Below are 16372 nucleotides of genomic sequence, written 5' to 3'. Positions count from 1 at the left end.
GACTCCACTCAGCCAGTCATCCTCATTAGACTCAAGTGCCTGATAATCAGGCTCATTACCTTCCTTTACCAGAATAGGGAGTTCACCAGACCTCAGTGACGAAGGGGAAAATGAACTCACAAAAGGAGGCGCCAACTAGGCAGCATACACCGGAAATGCCCCAGCACGCTCCAGAAGCGGACGGACGGGGGCAGAGCACACAGGCCAGTACAAGGCAGAGTGTCAGCAGCGCTCACCGGAAGTGGTTGCCGGGTGCGCGCATACAGGTGATCCTCGGAGTGGGGAATGTATACACCGATTAGACTGGGGCGCAGACACTGGTTAAAGTAGCGTGCACCGGATGTGGTGGCCGAGTGCGCGCATAGACCAACGGCAGTGCGCAGGCGTGGGGATACATTTAGGTAGCGCAGGCGGCCGGAAGGTGCAACCAGGTGGTCAATTAAAAAAAAAAAAAAAGGGAGAATGCTGCTATTTAAAGGCAGCAGGAAGTGCTGACAGACGTCACCACACCATTATTGGGTTAGATGTTACTGCTCTCATCAGGAAGTGGCAGCTAAGCAGCTTATAAAATGGAGAGCCCTTCACCAGACCACTTGCAGCTGCACCAGGAGGTGCAGGAAAGGCGGTCTCGTTCAGAAGAGAAGAGCCAGACACGCCGCAGCAGCAGTGGGAGCCGCTCGGGCAGCGGACGGATCGTCACCGCAAAAAGGAGGGGTCCTCAGTCTCTCTGGGAGACAGCGAGAAGGCCAGTCAGCCTCCAGACCCAGTACCCGTTATGTGAAGCGTCCGAGTGGTGAGTGAGCGTCGAGAAAGTCCAGCACGCTAATGACTGTTCTTTCTACTAATAGCACGAAAATGGAAGGATTCGGAACCCCCCACTAGGAGGGAATTTATTGCTCAGACACGTACGGTAATGCATTTAGAGGAAAGCATTTACAGGCAAAGGCATGGTGAAAGCACTTTCGAAAAAATATGGTCCGCCTGGATGGCGGTGATATGATTGCTAAGACTCTCAAGTATACCCGGCATAAGGAGTATTGGGGGAGGGGGGAGGGGGGGATGGCTTTGATTGTATTACTACAAGATATGTGAATTGTTACATGTATATTGATCTCCACTGTTTATTGCTTAAAATCTTTTGAAACCTAAATAAAAATAACTGGTTTAAAAAAAAAAATGACTGTTCTTTCTTTTCCTTCTCAGGTGGAGGGAAGGCTCTCTCACTTCCTCCCAGCCTGGGAGAGGATCTCATCCAGCACCTGGATCCGACAAATTGTAGGGTCAGGTCTGGAGTTAAGATTCCACCACTGGCCGCCACGAAGATACATGCAGACTCCAGTACAGTCCTCTCAAGAAAAACAAAGTCTGGAGGGGGAAGTAATATCACTCCTAGACAAACATGTCCTGGAAGAAGTTCCGTAAGAGGAAAGGAAGGAAGGTTTTTACTCCCCCCTATTTCTCATAAAAAAACAGACAATTCCTGGAGGAAGATTATAAATCTGAAAGGCCTCAACAGATATCTGATAGTCCCATCATTCAAGATGGAAACGATAAGATCGGCAGTGAAGCTCCTCTTTCCTCAGTGCTACATGGCAGTCCTGGACCTCAAGGATGCTTATTATCATGTCCCGATCTGACAACAAGATCACAAATACCTCAGGGTGGCGGTCCAGATGAGATCTCACTTTCGGAGTAGCAAAAGCCCCCCCGAGTGTTCACAAAATAATTGCAGAGGTCACAGCACATCTCAGGGAAAAACATACTCTGGTGATGCCATATCTGGACGACTTCTTGATAGTGGGAAGTAGTTTTTTCCCTTTCCCATGACAGCACTGCACATGAGAGATGGTATCCGCCCCCAGGAACAGGAAACCTGTAGCAGAGATAAAAGAAGGGGGCGGCGCCTCTCTGTTTGGTTTCCTGTTCCTGAAGGTGCCTGTGGCAGGTCTGGCAGATGCCACGGTCGACTCCGTCCGATGTGACTCCGTCCAGTGTGCATGCGCCCTTCAAATTCGGGTTGCAGAGCACTATGGAAAAAAATTGGGCCGCAGATTTCCAGTCGAAGGTCAAGCGCAGTGCAGTCCCGTGTGAGGGACAATACCTCTTCAGGAAGGTGTCAGACAAATTTTTGGGAAAAGGGGAAAAAAAAAATTAAAAAAAAAAGATTCCCACCACCCACCTTCTCTAGGCTCCAAATTTCGGTGGGGGGAAAGACTTAGACACCAGGGGCGGCATTACCTGCCTCAAATTGAATAACCAAGCCATTATCGGGAGGTCTGCGCCGCCCCCCGCCGTAGTGAATAAAAATGACACATGTGACAAAAAGAACCAGGCCATGATAGAGGAGGTTTAGCTCCTCATACAAAAGTAAGTACTGATAAAAGTACCACACCACCAAATAGGAAATGGATTCTACCGCACCCTGTTCCTCACGCCAAAGCCAGACAGTCCATTGAGAACAATATTCAACGTGAGAGCATTGATCTGTTATCCGTGCGGATAGCTTCAAAATGGAAACTTTAAAATCGGCGAGCACCCTAAAATTGGTAAGGTTACTCGGCCTGGGCTGTTACAGGGCATTAGTGGATCTAACCAATGCTTACTACCATGTGCCAATATGGGCCACCGGCCATTCTAGACTGAGCGTGAGTGCATTTGTCAGGTGGCAGCCGTCAAACAGCTTGAGCCTTGGCTGGGACCCAAATTGGAGACCAGCCAGCGCTCACAGGTCTGGGGTCATGCATTTAAAGGAGAACATCTGCAATACCTAAGGGGGAGTGGAGATTGCTCAGGTCCCCACTCACCTTCAAAATCAATGCCTTCCCTTCGGGGTGTCATGGGCCCCTCGCATATTCACAAAGATCATCTCAGAGATGACGTTCCGTGTGAGAAAAGGAAACATACTGCTAGTACCCTATTTGGACGATGTCCTCGTCGTGGGGAACAACAAGAGAATTGTGGAGAGGCAGTCACAAAAGTATTGGAGATATTAACCAGGTTAGGCTGGATGGTAAGCCTAAAAAAAAAAAAATCAAGGTTGGTCCGGACCAGACAAGAATTCCTCTGAATTCAGTTAGATTCAGTCAAACAACAATGTGTCCTCCCAGAGAGGAAGAGTCGGACCGTTCATCAAAAGTACAACAAATACAACCTGGTCAGGCCATATCGGTAAGAGGGGCGATGTCACTTCTAGGTCCCTTAAACAGCGATAATCCCGGTGATCACAAAGCCACACAAAAAAAAAAAAAAAAAATTAAATTACAGTGGCAGATTTTGACCGAGCAGGGAAAATACCCTTGCAATTTGAATCGGGAGATAGTCTTGTCGCCACATGTTCACAACTCGTTAAAATGGTGGCTGAGCGCCAAAAACTTAAGCAGGGCAGTACCCTGGTCTGTTCAGAACCCGGTGGTGCTAACCACGGACACAAGTCCGTTAGGTTGGGGAGCACACCTAGCGGACCGAATTCTACAGGGCCAATGGGAACCCTTCAATAAAGACAGCAACCTCCAGTTTAAAAGAACTGGCAGCTGTAAAGGGGGCAATTCAGGAAAAAGAAGAAATCCAAGGAAAACATATTGCAATTTTATCCGACAACAGTACGGCCATAGCCTACATAAACCGACAAGGGGGTACACAGTCAACATTTCTGATGGCAGAAGCCAAAAAAATTATTCATGTGGGCAGAAAACAATCTTCTGTCCCTGACGGAGACACATTTGAAAGGGACAGACAATCTTCTGGCTGACTTGTTAAGCCGGCATGTATTACACCAGGGGGAGTGGTCCCTAAATCTGGAGATATTTGGGAGAGTCTGTGCTGTCTGTGGCACACCAGAAGTGAATCTGGTTGCCACAAGAAGGAATTGGAAAGTAAACAGGTTCTACTCTCTAAACTCAAGAGAACACCCAGAAGGGGTGGATGCACTGCTACACCGCTGGGAATTTTGCCTAGCTTATGCATTTCCGCTGATTCCAATAATCCTGGGAAAGATTCGAGAAGACAAGGCACGAGTAAATCTTATCACGCCATTCTGGCCAAAAAGTGCATAGGTTACATGACTCAGGCGCATGTCTATCTCGGACCCATGGATCCTCCTGGATATCCCGAATCTACTTCACCATGGCCCAGTACTACATCCTCAAGTGCACAGACTCCATCTCACCGCATGGAACTTGAGGGGACTCCTTTTAGCAAAGGGATCCTCAGGTCCTTGGTGACCACCCTGCTCACTAGCAGGAAAAAAGTAACCGCAATCAAGTACCAAAAAATTTTGGAAAAGTTCCTGGAGTTCTCAGGCTGACAGTTATCCAAAACGAGCCAGGAAGTTCAAATAAGAAATCCTGGAATTCCTCCAAAAAGGGCTAGAAAGAGGGTTGTCCACGAGCACACTAAAAGTGCAAGTATCTGCCCTGGGTGCGTTGTTTGACCAAAAACTTTACGATTACCCTTGGGTCTATAGGTTCATTTGAGCCTCCATCACAACCAGACCCTCAAATTACTGACTAAGGTAGCTCCCTGGGATCTAAATTTAGTGTTAAATGCCCTAACATCTCCTCCTCCTTTTGAGCCTATTACTTCCACTTCGGTAAAGGCATTAACGTTGAAAACAGTACTCCTAGTGCCCTGACTTCAGCTCGACGTGTCTGTAAGCTGCAAGCTATCTCTGTAAATCCCCCATACGCTACCTTTCTGGATGACAGAGTAATCATAACTGACCCAGCCTTCCTCCCGGAGGTCAATTCCAAAATTCACAGGGACCAGGAAATAATTTTGCCCTCGTTTTATGCCAACCAAAAATCCCAGGGAGAGCAAACCTTTCACTGCTTGGATGTCAGACGTTGCCTACTCCAATTTATAGAGGTCGCAAAATTATGGCGATAGTCTTCGGCCCTTTTTGTCTCCTTCCAGGGGACAAACGGGGAAAAAAGGCTTCAAAATCAACCATTGCACGATGGCTACGTTCATCAGGTCAGACTCCCCCACTGGGTGTAACGGCTCACTCTACAAGGGCCATAGCCACATCCTGGACCGAAAGGGCAAAGGCATCTGTAGAACAGACTTGTAAAGCAGCAATATGGTCTTCACCATCTACTTTCTTCCAACACTATAGGCTAGTCCTAGGGCTCTCAAATCTTGCCTTTGGGGAGAAGTGTTATCTGCTGTTGTCCCACCCTAGGAGTCTCTGCTATCTTTCCTCTCATGTGCGGTGCTGTCATGGGGAAGGGAAAAAATGATAATTACTTACCGGTAATTTGATTTTCCAGAGCCATGACAGCACCGCATTGTTCCCGCCCTATCTCGGTGATGGTTGTGTGGTGCACAAATATATGTATATATGGGGAAAATATATATAGAAATATATAATAGATAATATATCAAAAGAAGGTGGTAAGAGTGACGTAAACAATACATGTCAGCTAATAAGGCGGTTACCTTGCATACTCTGAAACAAACTGAGGAGAGAGGCGCCGCCCCCTTCTTTTATCTCTGCTACAGGTTTCCCGTTCCTGGGGGCTGATACCAACTCTCATGTGCGGTGCTCTCATGGCTCTGGAAAATCAAATTACCGGTAAGTAATTATCATTTCTCTCACTGTCAAGAACAAGTCAAAATGGTGATGAAGACACAGACGCTGGGATGGCAGCTGAACCTCAAAAAATCCAAACTAGAACCAGCAATGATCCAGAAATTTTTAGGATTAACAATGGACTCAGTTGTGCAGGAGTGTTGCCTCCCAGAGGAGAAAGAAGAAAAGATCGAAAATTTAATTATGACCACATTAAAAAAAACAGAAATGACTGAGAAGGGCCATGTCAGTTTTGGGGTCCCTAACCTCCTGAAAACTGGCAGTGAAATGGGCCCAGTTCCACACAAGAGAACTTCAGTGGTGTTTGCTACACAACGACCTGAGGCTTCAGGGACAGTTAGAGCAGAAGCTCACCCTCCCGTACCCTGTACTCAGGGCTGTGGAGTCGGTAAGCCACAGTTGCGACTCCGACTCCTGGATTTTATCAGGCTCCAACTCCGGCTCCGACTCCGGCTCCGACTCCTTCATAAATGGCCAATTCATAACAAATTTACTGTTGTAAAATATTAAACATCGTGCTTATTCAGTTTCTCACCATCATATAAGTAATCAGACCACTTAGAGCAAAAACTACATTTATTAGAATACAATTAGAATATAGCAAATAACTTTTATAAACTTTTCTAAACTGTAAGTAAATATGCAATTAACACTTTTATGCAGTTAATAAGAAGAAATCTATAAATTTGTCCTCAGAAAAAGTATTGCCTGTCAGATCCTCCTTCATGGATGCCCTCAAATCTGATCTAATTACTTTGAGAGCAGAGAACAACCTCTCTACACTAACTTGTGTTGGTGGCAAAGCAGTAACCACTCAGGCAACATCTCTGACAATGTCAGGATACAGAGGAATCGCTTGTTGCACTGTTATTTTTGATGAACGGTCAAATTTCTCAATTTCTTTTAGTGCACATGAAAAATTTTGCTGAAATGTACTGGCTGTGTTCCTTGATGGGGATGACTCTTCTTCTATGCGGGAACGCTTTGCACGGTCCTTGTGATCCAAACATTTTTCGAAATTAAATTCTTCATCAGTTGATGATGAGGGTGAAGATGTGGCAGGACGACCAAATTCTTCTTGTTCCTCCTGACTGTTCTGCAACCCTTTCATCCTTACTGCTATTTCAAACAGAGCTTCTTTTCCTTTACTTAGCTGTTGATCATCTAGAAGAATCCAATGCATTGGGTCTACATAAACAGCTGCCGAAAGAATGTTATTTTGTAATAGTAGCTCCTCTCTCCGTTTCATTGATGTAGCAATGCCACTTGCAATTAACCCTCCTCTTTGGGACAGGCGAAACATCAGGTTCTTCCACTCCTTTAAGAAAATACCTGGAGTTAAGTCCTCTGCTTGTAATTTTTTAGTCACTGTAAATGGGTGCTCTAGCAATTTTTCCAGCTCAGTCACCTGATTCCACTGACTTTCATTTAGCGTCAGTTGAGGGTTAGCCATGTCTACAAGAAAGGTTTTCAGTTCAACCAAGCGCTGAATCATTAAGTAAGTACTGCCCCATCGTGTGGCTTGATCAATAATTGCCCCTTTTCCAGCACGTCTCTTCAAAATTGAGTCAACTTTAGGGGTTCTGGCAACAGTAGCCAATTTTCTCACCTTGCCAAGCAGTGCAGCAGCATGTCCTTCTTGCAGACTGTCTCTTATAGCCAGCTGTAGCATATGCACAACACAGCGCATGTGATGAATGAAAGAACATATTGACACAGTTTCAACAAGATCATCTAAACTATCATGTTGCTGTTCATCTGAAGCAACTTCAGTTTGCTCCTCAGTTACAATACTGTGTTCCTCTATTTCAAACATTTCTGTGTCTGTGGACCAAGAATGTTCTTCTAGCTGCTGGTCACCATCATTACTCTCATTCATTAGCTTAATAGTACTTATCATATTTGAAGCATTGTCAGTTACGACAGAAAGAACTTGCTCTTTTTTAAGTTCATAGTCTTGCAGAACCTTTTCCACCAAGACCTGGAGAAACTCACTGGTGTGATGAGCTTTGGTGTCTTTTACTGCCAATGTCTTGGTAACTATTTCATTTTTGTCACAAACAAATTGGACATTGATGGCAAAATAGTTCACTCTGTGACGTGTGCAGGCATCCATTTTAAGAAACAGAAAGCGTCCCTTGAGAGTTTTTTTAAGTTCTTCCTTTTGTTTAAAGGCTTCTTCGATTACTAATTTTCTAATACTCTCTCTCTCCAGAGAAACACCAAGCTTGCGGGCCATTTCCCCATTCAGACACATAAAAGCTGGTCGTGAAAATAATGAAATAGGCACACTATCCTTTACAACAAGCTCTATGATCTGTTTTTTAAATGTATCTACTGTCATTGTCACAGTAACTTTGTCACTGACAAAATATCTTGCAACTGATGGCTGCAAAGTTCTCTGCTCCTTTGTTTGGCTGGAAGAGCTGGGCACTGGTTCATTGGTTTGGATGCAGTCTTTCTCATCCACTGCTTTCAGTACTTCTGGATGAAAGCGCTGTAAATGTCTCTTTAGATTAGAAGCTCTGGTAGGAGCATTTTTATCTTTGCCTGAATATGCACTCATCTTGGCTTCACAGCATTTGTTTTCGTCTGGATCATTTGTCATACACTGCCAGACATAATGTTTTCTATCTTGAGTGATCTTTTTTCCTAAAAACAATTGTACAAAATTATTGCCAGGTCGTACAACTGATATAGTGGTCAGTAATACTGTTATTATTCCTCATGTACTCACAGTTAACTGATGCAAAGTTTGTTGAAAGGATAATACTTCTTACAGTCTTCCTCTTCTGAGCAGCAGGCAGCTGTGAGATGCTTGGAAGACGCACACCTAGTATGATCTAGTCTAGAGGAGGAGCTTTACTACTAAGAATTTGCAACACATTTTCAATTTCAGTTTCATACATTGTAAGTAGGGGGTTGGGGCAGCATGAGGTTAACCAAGTATAAGATTAGATAAGGGCAGTGGAGAACAGTGACACACAAGAAGTAAGAAATGTCTCTATCTCCAGCAGAACTGCTTATCACTGTTGTTCATAGTTTGATAGAACATATATATTTGAGTAACATTTATAAAATTCATATGAAAGTTCAATTATGAAATATTAATACTTTTTTTTAAAGCTGGAGTCGGTACATTTCTACCGACTCCGACTCCAACCAAAACTAACTCCGACTCCACGACTCCGACTCCACAGCGCTGTACTCCAGTCACTCAGGTGGTAGTTACAGAGAGTCCTCTCCAAGAGGAGTACCCTGGACATACACCGCCTCCAAGGTAGTCACAATGGACACCAGTCCTTGGGGGTGGGGAGCCCACCTAGACACACAATGGCTCCAGGATCGATGGGCACAGGAGGAAAGAAATCTATCCTCAAACGATTGGGAACTGCTAGCAATCAAAAGGGCACTGAAAGGATTGACACACCTAAGAGGACACCATGTGAGAGTCCTATCAGACAACCGAACAGCGGTCGCGTATGTAAACCACCAGGGAGGTACTTGTTCTCAGTCATTGATGCAGATAGCAAAAAAGGATCCTGACACTGGCGGAACATCAGTTCCTCTCATTATCGGCCCTGCATATCCGAGGCGTGGACAACCTGAAGGCAGACTTTCTGAGCAAGAACCACTTGAGGCAAGGAGAATGGTGCCTAAAGAGTCCATTTTTCAACGGATAGTGCACCTGTGGGGGAAACCCAGCATAGATCTCTTCGCCTCAAAAGCCAACAGGAAGGTTCAGAAATTCTGATCCCTAAGCCCAGCAGACAGACCGTTGGCAGTAGATGCCTTCAGGATAGAGTGGACATCAGGTCTCCTGTACGCCTTCCCTCCAATATGCCTCATTCCAGCAGTTCTGAGGAAGATCAGGGAGGACCGAGCCAGAGTAATTATGATAGCTCCCTTTTGGCCGAAAAGACCATGATTCTACTGGCTGACAGTGATGTCAGTAACAGACCCACAGGTGCTCCCAGAGGACCACGACCTTCTAACACAGGGTCTTTTCAATCACCCTCAGAAGTCCGGCCTGCATTTGACAGCCGGGAATTTGAAAGGTCACTACTAGAGAAAAAGGGATTCTCAGCGGGGTTAATATCCACCTTACTCAGTAGCAGAAAACCAGTGACTACAAAAATTTATGGAAGGATATGGAAAAAATTCTTATCTACCTCAGGCCCAATACGGGAAGGGGAAGTCCCGATAGTGGCAGTACTGGAATTTCTGCAAAAAGGTTTAGAATTGGGGTTAGCTGTCAGTACCCTCAAAGTACACGTCTCAGCCCTGGCAGCCTTATTCAATAGCGACCTGGCAAACAATAGGTGGGTGGCTAGGTTTATCCGGGCCTGTACTAGAGCTGACTCTGTCCCGTCCCCTAATCCTCCTCCTTGGGATCTAAATTTTAGTCCCATCATCTCTGACAGTCCGTTTGAACCACTAGACACAACATCAGATAAAGTTCTAACACTAAAAACAGCCTTATTAGTGGCACTCACAGTAGACCCTCCCTACACTCAGGTCATGGACGACAGAGTTGTGTTAAAATTAGATCCAGCATACTTTCCCAAGGTGCTATCAAAATTCCATAGGGCTCAGGAGATAGTCTTACCATCCTTTTGTCCTAACCCTAGTAACCAGAAGGAGAGGCTTCATTGCCTAGACGTTAGAAGATGTATTTAGAGGTAACAAGACCTTGGAGAAAACAGAGGGCCTTATTTGTCTCATACCAGGGGGCAAGAAAGGGCCTTAAAGCCTCTAAACAGACTATAGCTAGATGAGTGAGAGAGGCCATTATGCTAGCGTATAGTAGTGCAGGCAGGGCTGTTCCAGAGGGCCTAAAAGCCCACTCCACAAGGGCCATGAAGACGTCCTGGGCGGAGAGAGACGCCTCCATCGACCAAATCTGTAAGGCGGCCACTTAGTTCTCTCCGTCTACCTATCTGCTACCTCTGATCTCACATTCCGCAGAAGAGTGTTACAAGCAGTGATTCCTCCCTAAGAGAATACAAATCTCTGTAACTCTCTCGTGGTGCCGTCATATATGATGGAAAAACACGGGTATTACATACCCGGTAATGTGTTTTTTCATGAGACATGACGGCACCCTTATATTCCCTCCCTATTGATCACATTATTAGTTGGGTGCATTATTAGCATTACACACTCCCTTGGGTGTTGGAAATTTAGTAGTGTAAAAGATGTATTATTTATATGTACACTAACCTACAGAGTTGCTCTCGTGCTCTGTAAAACAACTGATGAGGAGAGAGGAGCCGCCCCTTTTATCTTGAAGGTTTCCTGTCCTTGTTAGGCGGATCCCCTCTCTCGTGGTGCCGTCATGTCTCATGAAAAAACACATTACCAGGTATGTAATACCAGTGTTTCACATTGTCATTTAGTGCTGCTGAAATTCAACAGAGCTGGTGCAGAGTAAAAAAATGTAGGTTTTGCTGCTAATAGTGTGCTCCTACAACACTATCTGAGCAAAATAATGTTAGTGAAAGCATTAGTGAACCAACACCGTCACGTCCTATCCAAACACAACTGACAACTACTGTTACTGGAGGGGCTACTCCATTACCTTTCTTTAACAGCCGCACAGCGGTACGCCTTGTTGATGAGGGCCAGAAAGAGCATGTGCTTGAGTGGATGGTAATCGCAGCTTCATGTGGCCTCTCCTCCTCTTCCTCCACCTCAACATTGCACACAGTACAGTCCACAGAGGTGGCACCCCAATTACCCTTGCTTCCCCCTGCGTCACAACTCTATAACCGCCAGACTGTAGGGAACAACAAATGGATGAGTATGCAGAGCTGTTCACAAATTCTATGCCATGGGCATCAGAAGTGTACTCCAAAGATTCACAGAAGGAGGAAATAATCTGCATCGATTATTTACCCACTCCAGTCAGCCTGAGTGACAGCCCTTCAGCTGTAACAGAAGTGGGCATGCCTGCTGTTTTTGACCAATCTCAGAGAACAAGCATACCGCAAGTTTACTCAATCAACTGTAACATCTCTGCTGAACCTCACTTACGGTCCAGCAGTTTGTCTTGTTCACCGTATTCCGCCCTCTCTCAGCACTGGAGCCAGCCCACGGTCCCACAGTTGTTGTCACGTGTAAGATTGTTTCCTCCTACACATGACAAAGCTAAGAGGTTGAACTCCACCATATCTAATCTGTTGACCACGGAAATGCTGCCTTTCAACCCGTAGATAGACGCTTTCTGAAAGCTGATGGCCTTCACAGTTTCCCAGTACCAGTTGCCCAGTCTCCATGTGCCTGCGCTACACCAGCATGTTGCAGACATCACCTGTTCCTTGACTAAATCTATGTCTGCCAGGGTGCCTTTCACCACAGACACTTGAACAAGTAAGCAAGGCCAAGGGCTTTACATGTCACTGATTGGCCACTTGTTGACTCTGTGGGGGCAGGTGGGGAAGGGGATGCTCCACAAGTTTTGGAATCCCCAAAGCTTGCAGGATAAACCTCTGTATTTCACACTTCCTCAGTTGCTTCTGCCTCCTCAACCTCCTGTAGGGCCTCCACCTGCACCCTCAACCACTGCCTTAACGAGACACGCATTCCAACTGTGCAAAGCGAATCCCCATCACCTCCGTACTGTGCAGCCAGGGCTCACTGCAAATCAGACAATGTTAAAATTGATATGCCTTGGAGATCGCAGTCATAGGGCTGAAGAGTTATGGACAGCTCTCCTAGCCAAGTTTGAGCAATGTCCGTCTCCGCTGAACCTGCAACCAGGAAAGGCTGTGTCTGATAATGCTGCGAACATGGTGGCGGCCCTATGCCGAGGCAAGTTCACACACGTGCCTTGCATGACTCATGTCCTCAACCCGGTGATACAGCGATTTCTTTGCCACTATCTTGGCCTGGGTAAGCTGCTGCAGAAAGCACGGAAGCTGTGTGCTCACTTCCACCAGGACATTGACTTGCATCGATACAGAGGTCTTGTCCATGCCACAAAAACTATTGTAAAATGCTCAAAAAAAAACTGATGACAGTCAAAAATGATGAAGCGAGTTCTCCGAAAATGACCAAAAATACGCAAAAAAGATGCTTCATGGCAAATAACATCAACATGGCCTGAAGCATCTTCCTCTTGGAAAAGTCAGCAGGTTCACCCCAATTTAAAAGAAACTGTGTGCACATACAGGCAGAAAACATGCGATAAAAACAGCAGAAAATTACACTATGTTGGGAATCTATTATGCTCTTCCATGCTGTTTCTTCCTCTCAATAAAAGGGTATTCTCAAGATTGTAAGTTATTCCCTAACCATTAATTCTTAATAGCACCGCTGGAGATAGCCAAGCGCTGCAATCAGCTGGTCTTTGTCCCTTCCATAAGAATGAATGGAGCTGCGCTGAGAATCACAAACCTTGGCTCGGGGATCTTCAGTGTCACAAACCTCAGAATCAGTGGAGGTCTCAGCAGTCACCCCCAAGAAATGAGACAGTTATCCCCTTCCAAACCTCAGAATATCCCTTTAAACTTATAAAAGTTCTCTATACACGTTTAACAGAGGCTGGTGGCATCTGTCACAATTAGACCTCTATTGTGAAAAACAAATAAAATTAAGAAAGCGTGCTATGGGCACCAATGTGCTGCACTATTCTATACAGTAATAGATGGAAACCCCAATGCATGCCGCCTGCATGGAGGCTTTTGGAAGGGATGTTAGAATTAGATATGTGACGGGAGCTTTCCTTGCGCACATTCTAAATGGACACAGAAGACACAGGTTCAGATATATCCTCATGGTGACCATAACTATATGGGGAGAAGATGATTTTTTGCATTTCCGCTGACAGACAATAAATGTGCTGCTTCTCCTAACACTGTATATGGGATAATGTCATGGTACCTCACTGTAAATCTATCCAGTCCTTGATGTTGCTTTAACAAGGAGAATGACTAATATGGTGGAAGAATAAATGTTTACAAGTAAAGCACAAAACCTTAGAGGAAAAGAACAGGAGAACACCTCAGACAGGGAAAGTTGACAGCAATGTTGCCTTAAACTGCACTGATTTTATCATGTGTGCTACATAATAAATGCCGGCTAATGGCCACAATGGCATAAACAACCGTTATGCGTCTCTTACAAAACTCTTATTAGATCCGTATTCAGGGCAGATCCATGGAGGGCGCAGGGCTACCAGACGCCCCTGGGTCGAGCAGGTCAAAGGCTCTATAACCCCTGTAAGAAAAAACTAAGATTTTAAGGCTGTGTGCCCACAATGAGTTTTTGATGCCGCGAATTTACACTACATCTAAAACGCAGCGTCTTACGGTTCCGCAAAGTGGATGGGATGTATAGAAACCTTCATGCCCTCTGCGCTTTGTTACTCAGCGTATACCGCCCTGTGGTGCGTGTTTCAAATCCGCGACATGTCAGTTTCTCTTGCGACCACGCTAAGTATTGTGTGGATTTCCCCATAGACTTATACTAGATGCTGAAAATCCACAGGACAAAAAAAACCACATATGCGCTTTTAGTGCATTTCTGCCATGGAAGTCCATTAAAATCACATGTAATCCGGACTTGAATACATCAATGAAGGTTTGAAAGAGCCAAATACCAGAAAGTATAAAAGCAGCTTTATTTAAAACATGTTACAAAAAACGCAGCGTCAAAACACATGTAAAAAAAAAAACTAAAAAAACCGTAAAAAAAAAAAAACTCAAGTAACCTAACTTACTTAAGTGCAGAAAATCGGCAACATTAAAAACTCACTGAAAGCTCATCACGTAGCCTAAGGCTATGTGCCCACGTTAGCGTTTTTAAACGCTCAGGAAACTGATCCCCTTCCCAGAAAACGCGCGTCTTTTTTCCGCGCGTTTCTTGACGTGCATTTTCTGGGAGCATTGGGGAAGGCTAAAAACGCTCAGCAATGCGGAAATTAATGAGCATGCTGCATTTTTAGACGCTAAGCGATTCCTGAGCGTAAAACGCATGCATTAGGAGAAAAAGCCAAAAACGCATGCAAATTAATGTGAAGCTTCTTTTAAGCGTTTCTGCAGCATCTGAGCTGGCACAAACGCTGCGGAAACGCTTACAAAAACGCAACGTGGGCACACAGCCTAAAGGGAACATGGCAGATGGTCCCTGCTACAGATTTTGCTTTGGGACCCTGGAGCTTAGAGAACAAGAATAAACATGGTGCATTGTTCCAAAACAGACACTATTGAAATATTGTTATGCCACCTAGATCTAATAAATCATAATTTGAGAAATGTGCCCAAATATCCTTCCTGCCAGGATGCCACTTTCCTTGCTATTAATGGCTATACATGCTCTAGCTCTGAGGACCATGTGTGATCCCCCCCCCCCCAAACTGCTGGGGGGCGTGGTGGTGGCGGCACATACACCCCACCGGCCCACCATGGTGAGAGATGCCAGGTCACCAAACGATGCCAAGTTTGGTGCACCATAAGCCTGAGATCTCAGGTCAGAGGACAACCACCAATATCCTGTTCTTACATACATTCCTATCACCAATGAGCATTTCAGATTATATTGAATATTTTAGATTTGTTATACTTGATTTTTATATTATACTTCAGTATTAGATTATATTTTATATTGTACCTAAATGTTATATTGTACTTGATTTTTGATAATTTTATGTTATGTTCTTACATTATACATGAATTTTAAATATTTCTATTTTACACAACAAGTTATTCTATTATACTTTACATTTTTACAATATTTTAGACTCCATTTTATATTATGCCTTAATTTGACATATTTATATTACTTTGTTATATTAGATATTTTAGATGCTATCCTCCCTGTATTTGATAATACACCTGCCTGGCACTGGGCAGCACCCCCAGCCTCCATGCTGCCCACCCTGGAGAGGGCCCATGAAGGTACCAATCCCTGTGCGCTCGCCCTGCCCCAGCCAATGGGTGCCTGCGAAGGCCAGAAGATGGAGAGCTGGGCTAGAGCTCCGCCACACAGCCCGCTAGGAGCCCGGCGCACACCTACCTGCGGCGGGGGCAGCTTTCCGTGCAGGGAGAAGGTGGCGCTGCTCGGGGTGGGGGTGGCTGGCTCGATCAGCTCATCTTCAGCATCAGAGCTCGACATGGCATCATCCGGGGTCCCTCTGTCTTCAAACTGCCCCGAAACTACCACCATCCCTCTAGGCTTCTGTGCCGGGCCTCACGTGTCAGAGCTGGGGGAGGGCTGTGCAGTGGTGCGGGCACTGGCGGGTCACAGCTGCCTGGCACTCATGCTGTGCCCGTGGAGGTGTGTGTCGGTTATGTGACCTGTCTGTACACACTGTATCTAGCATCACCCCGGGTCTTGTCTGCTGACGTCACAGGGCGGGCTCTGCGGCTCCCGGGAACGTCACGTGGCTGGTTTGTTTCCTCTCCGTCTCCTGTCACTATCTGCGCCTCAGGCGCCTTCCTAATGTGCCACCATCGTGTCCACAAGTGGCCGCACATGACTGTCCCACTCCCGAGAGCTGACACTGAGTGGGGCCTCCTATAACACTGCCCTATACCGTTATAGGGCCGAAATAATACACCGTGCAGCGGTGGGGACCAAAATAATACCGCAAAGCCGAGAGTACAGTGCCATACAGCTGTGCAGACCAAAGTAATGGTCACCAATACCGCCATACCGAGAGTACAGTGCCATACAGCTGTGGGGACCAAAGTAATGGTCACCAATACCGCCATACCGAGAGTACAGTGCCATACAGCTGTGGGGACCAAAGTAATGGTCACCAATACCGCCATACCGAGA

General features: G+C 45.6%; 1 protein-coding gene across 1 annotated transcript in view; it reads right to left on the bottom strand.

Annotated features, from left to right (window-relative positions):
* Window positions 1-15965, bottom strand: part of KCTD7 (potassium channel tetramerization domain containing 7) — a 45518-nt gene extending 29553 nt beyond the window's left edge. The window contains exon 1 of the mRNA XM_073558934.1: window positions 15608-15965. Coding sequence (XP_073415035.1) covers window positions 15608-15757 — 150 coding nt within the window. The 5' untranslated portion in view covers window positions 15758-15965. The remainder of the gene's footprint in view (window positions 1-15607) is intronic.
* Between the last annotated feature and the right edge of the window lie 407 nt (window positions 15966-16372).

Source organism: Dendrobates tinctorius, unplaced genomic scaffold (assembly GCF_039654945.1).
Source record: "Dendrobates tinctorius isolate UK_male_01 unplaced genomic scaffold, ASM3965494v1 ptg000263l, whole genome shotgun sequence".
NCBI lineage: Eukaryota > Metazoa > Chordata > Amphibia > Anura > Dendrobatidae > Dendrobates > Dendrobates tinctorius.
Note: the sequence above shows the minus strand (reverse complement) of the source record. Positions and strands in the feature narration are given on the sequence as shown.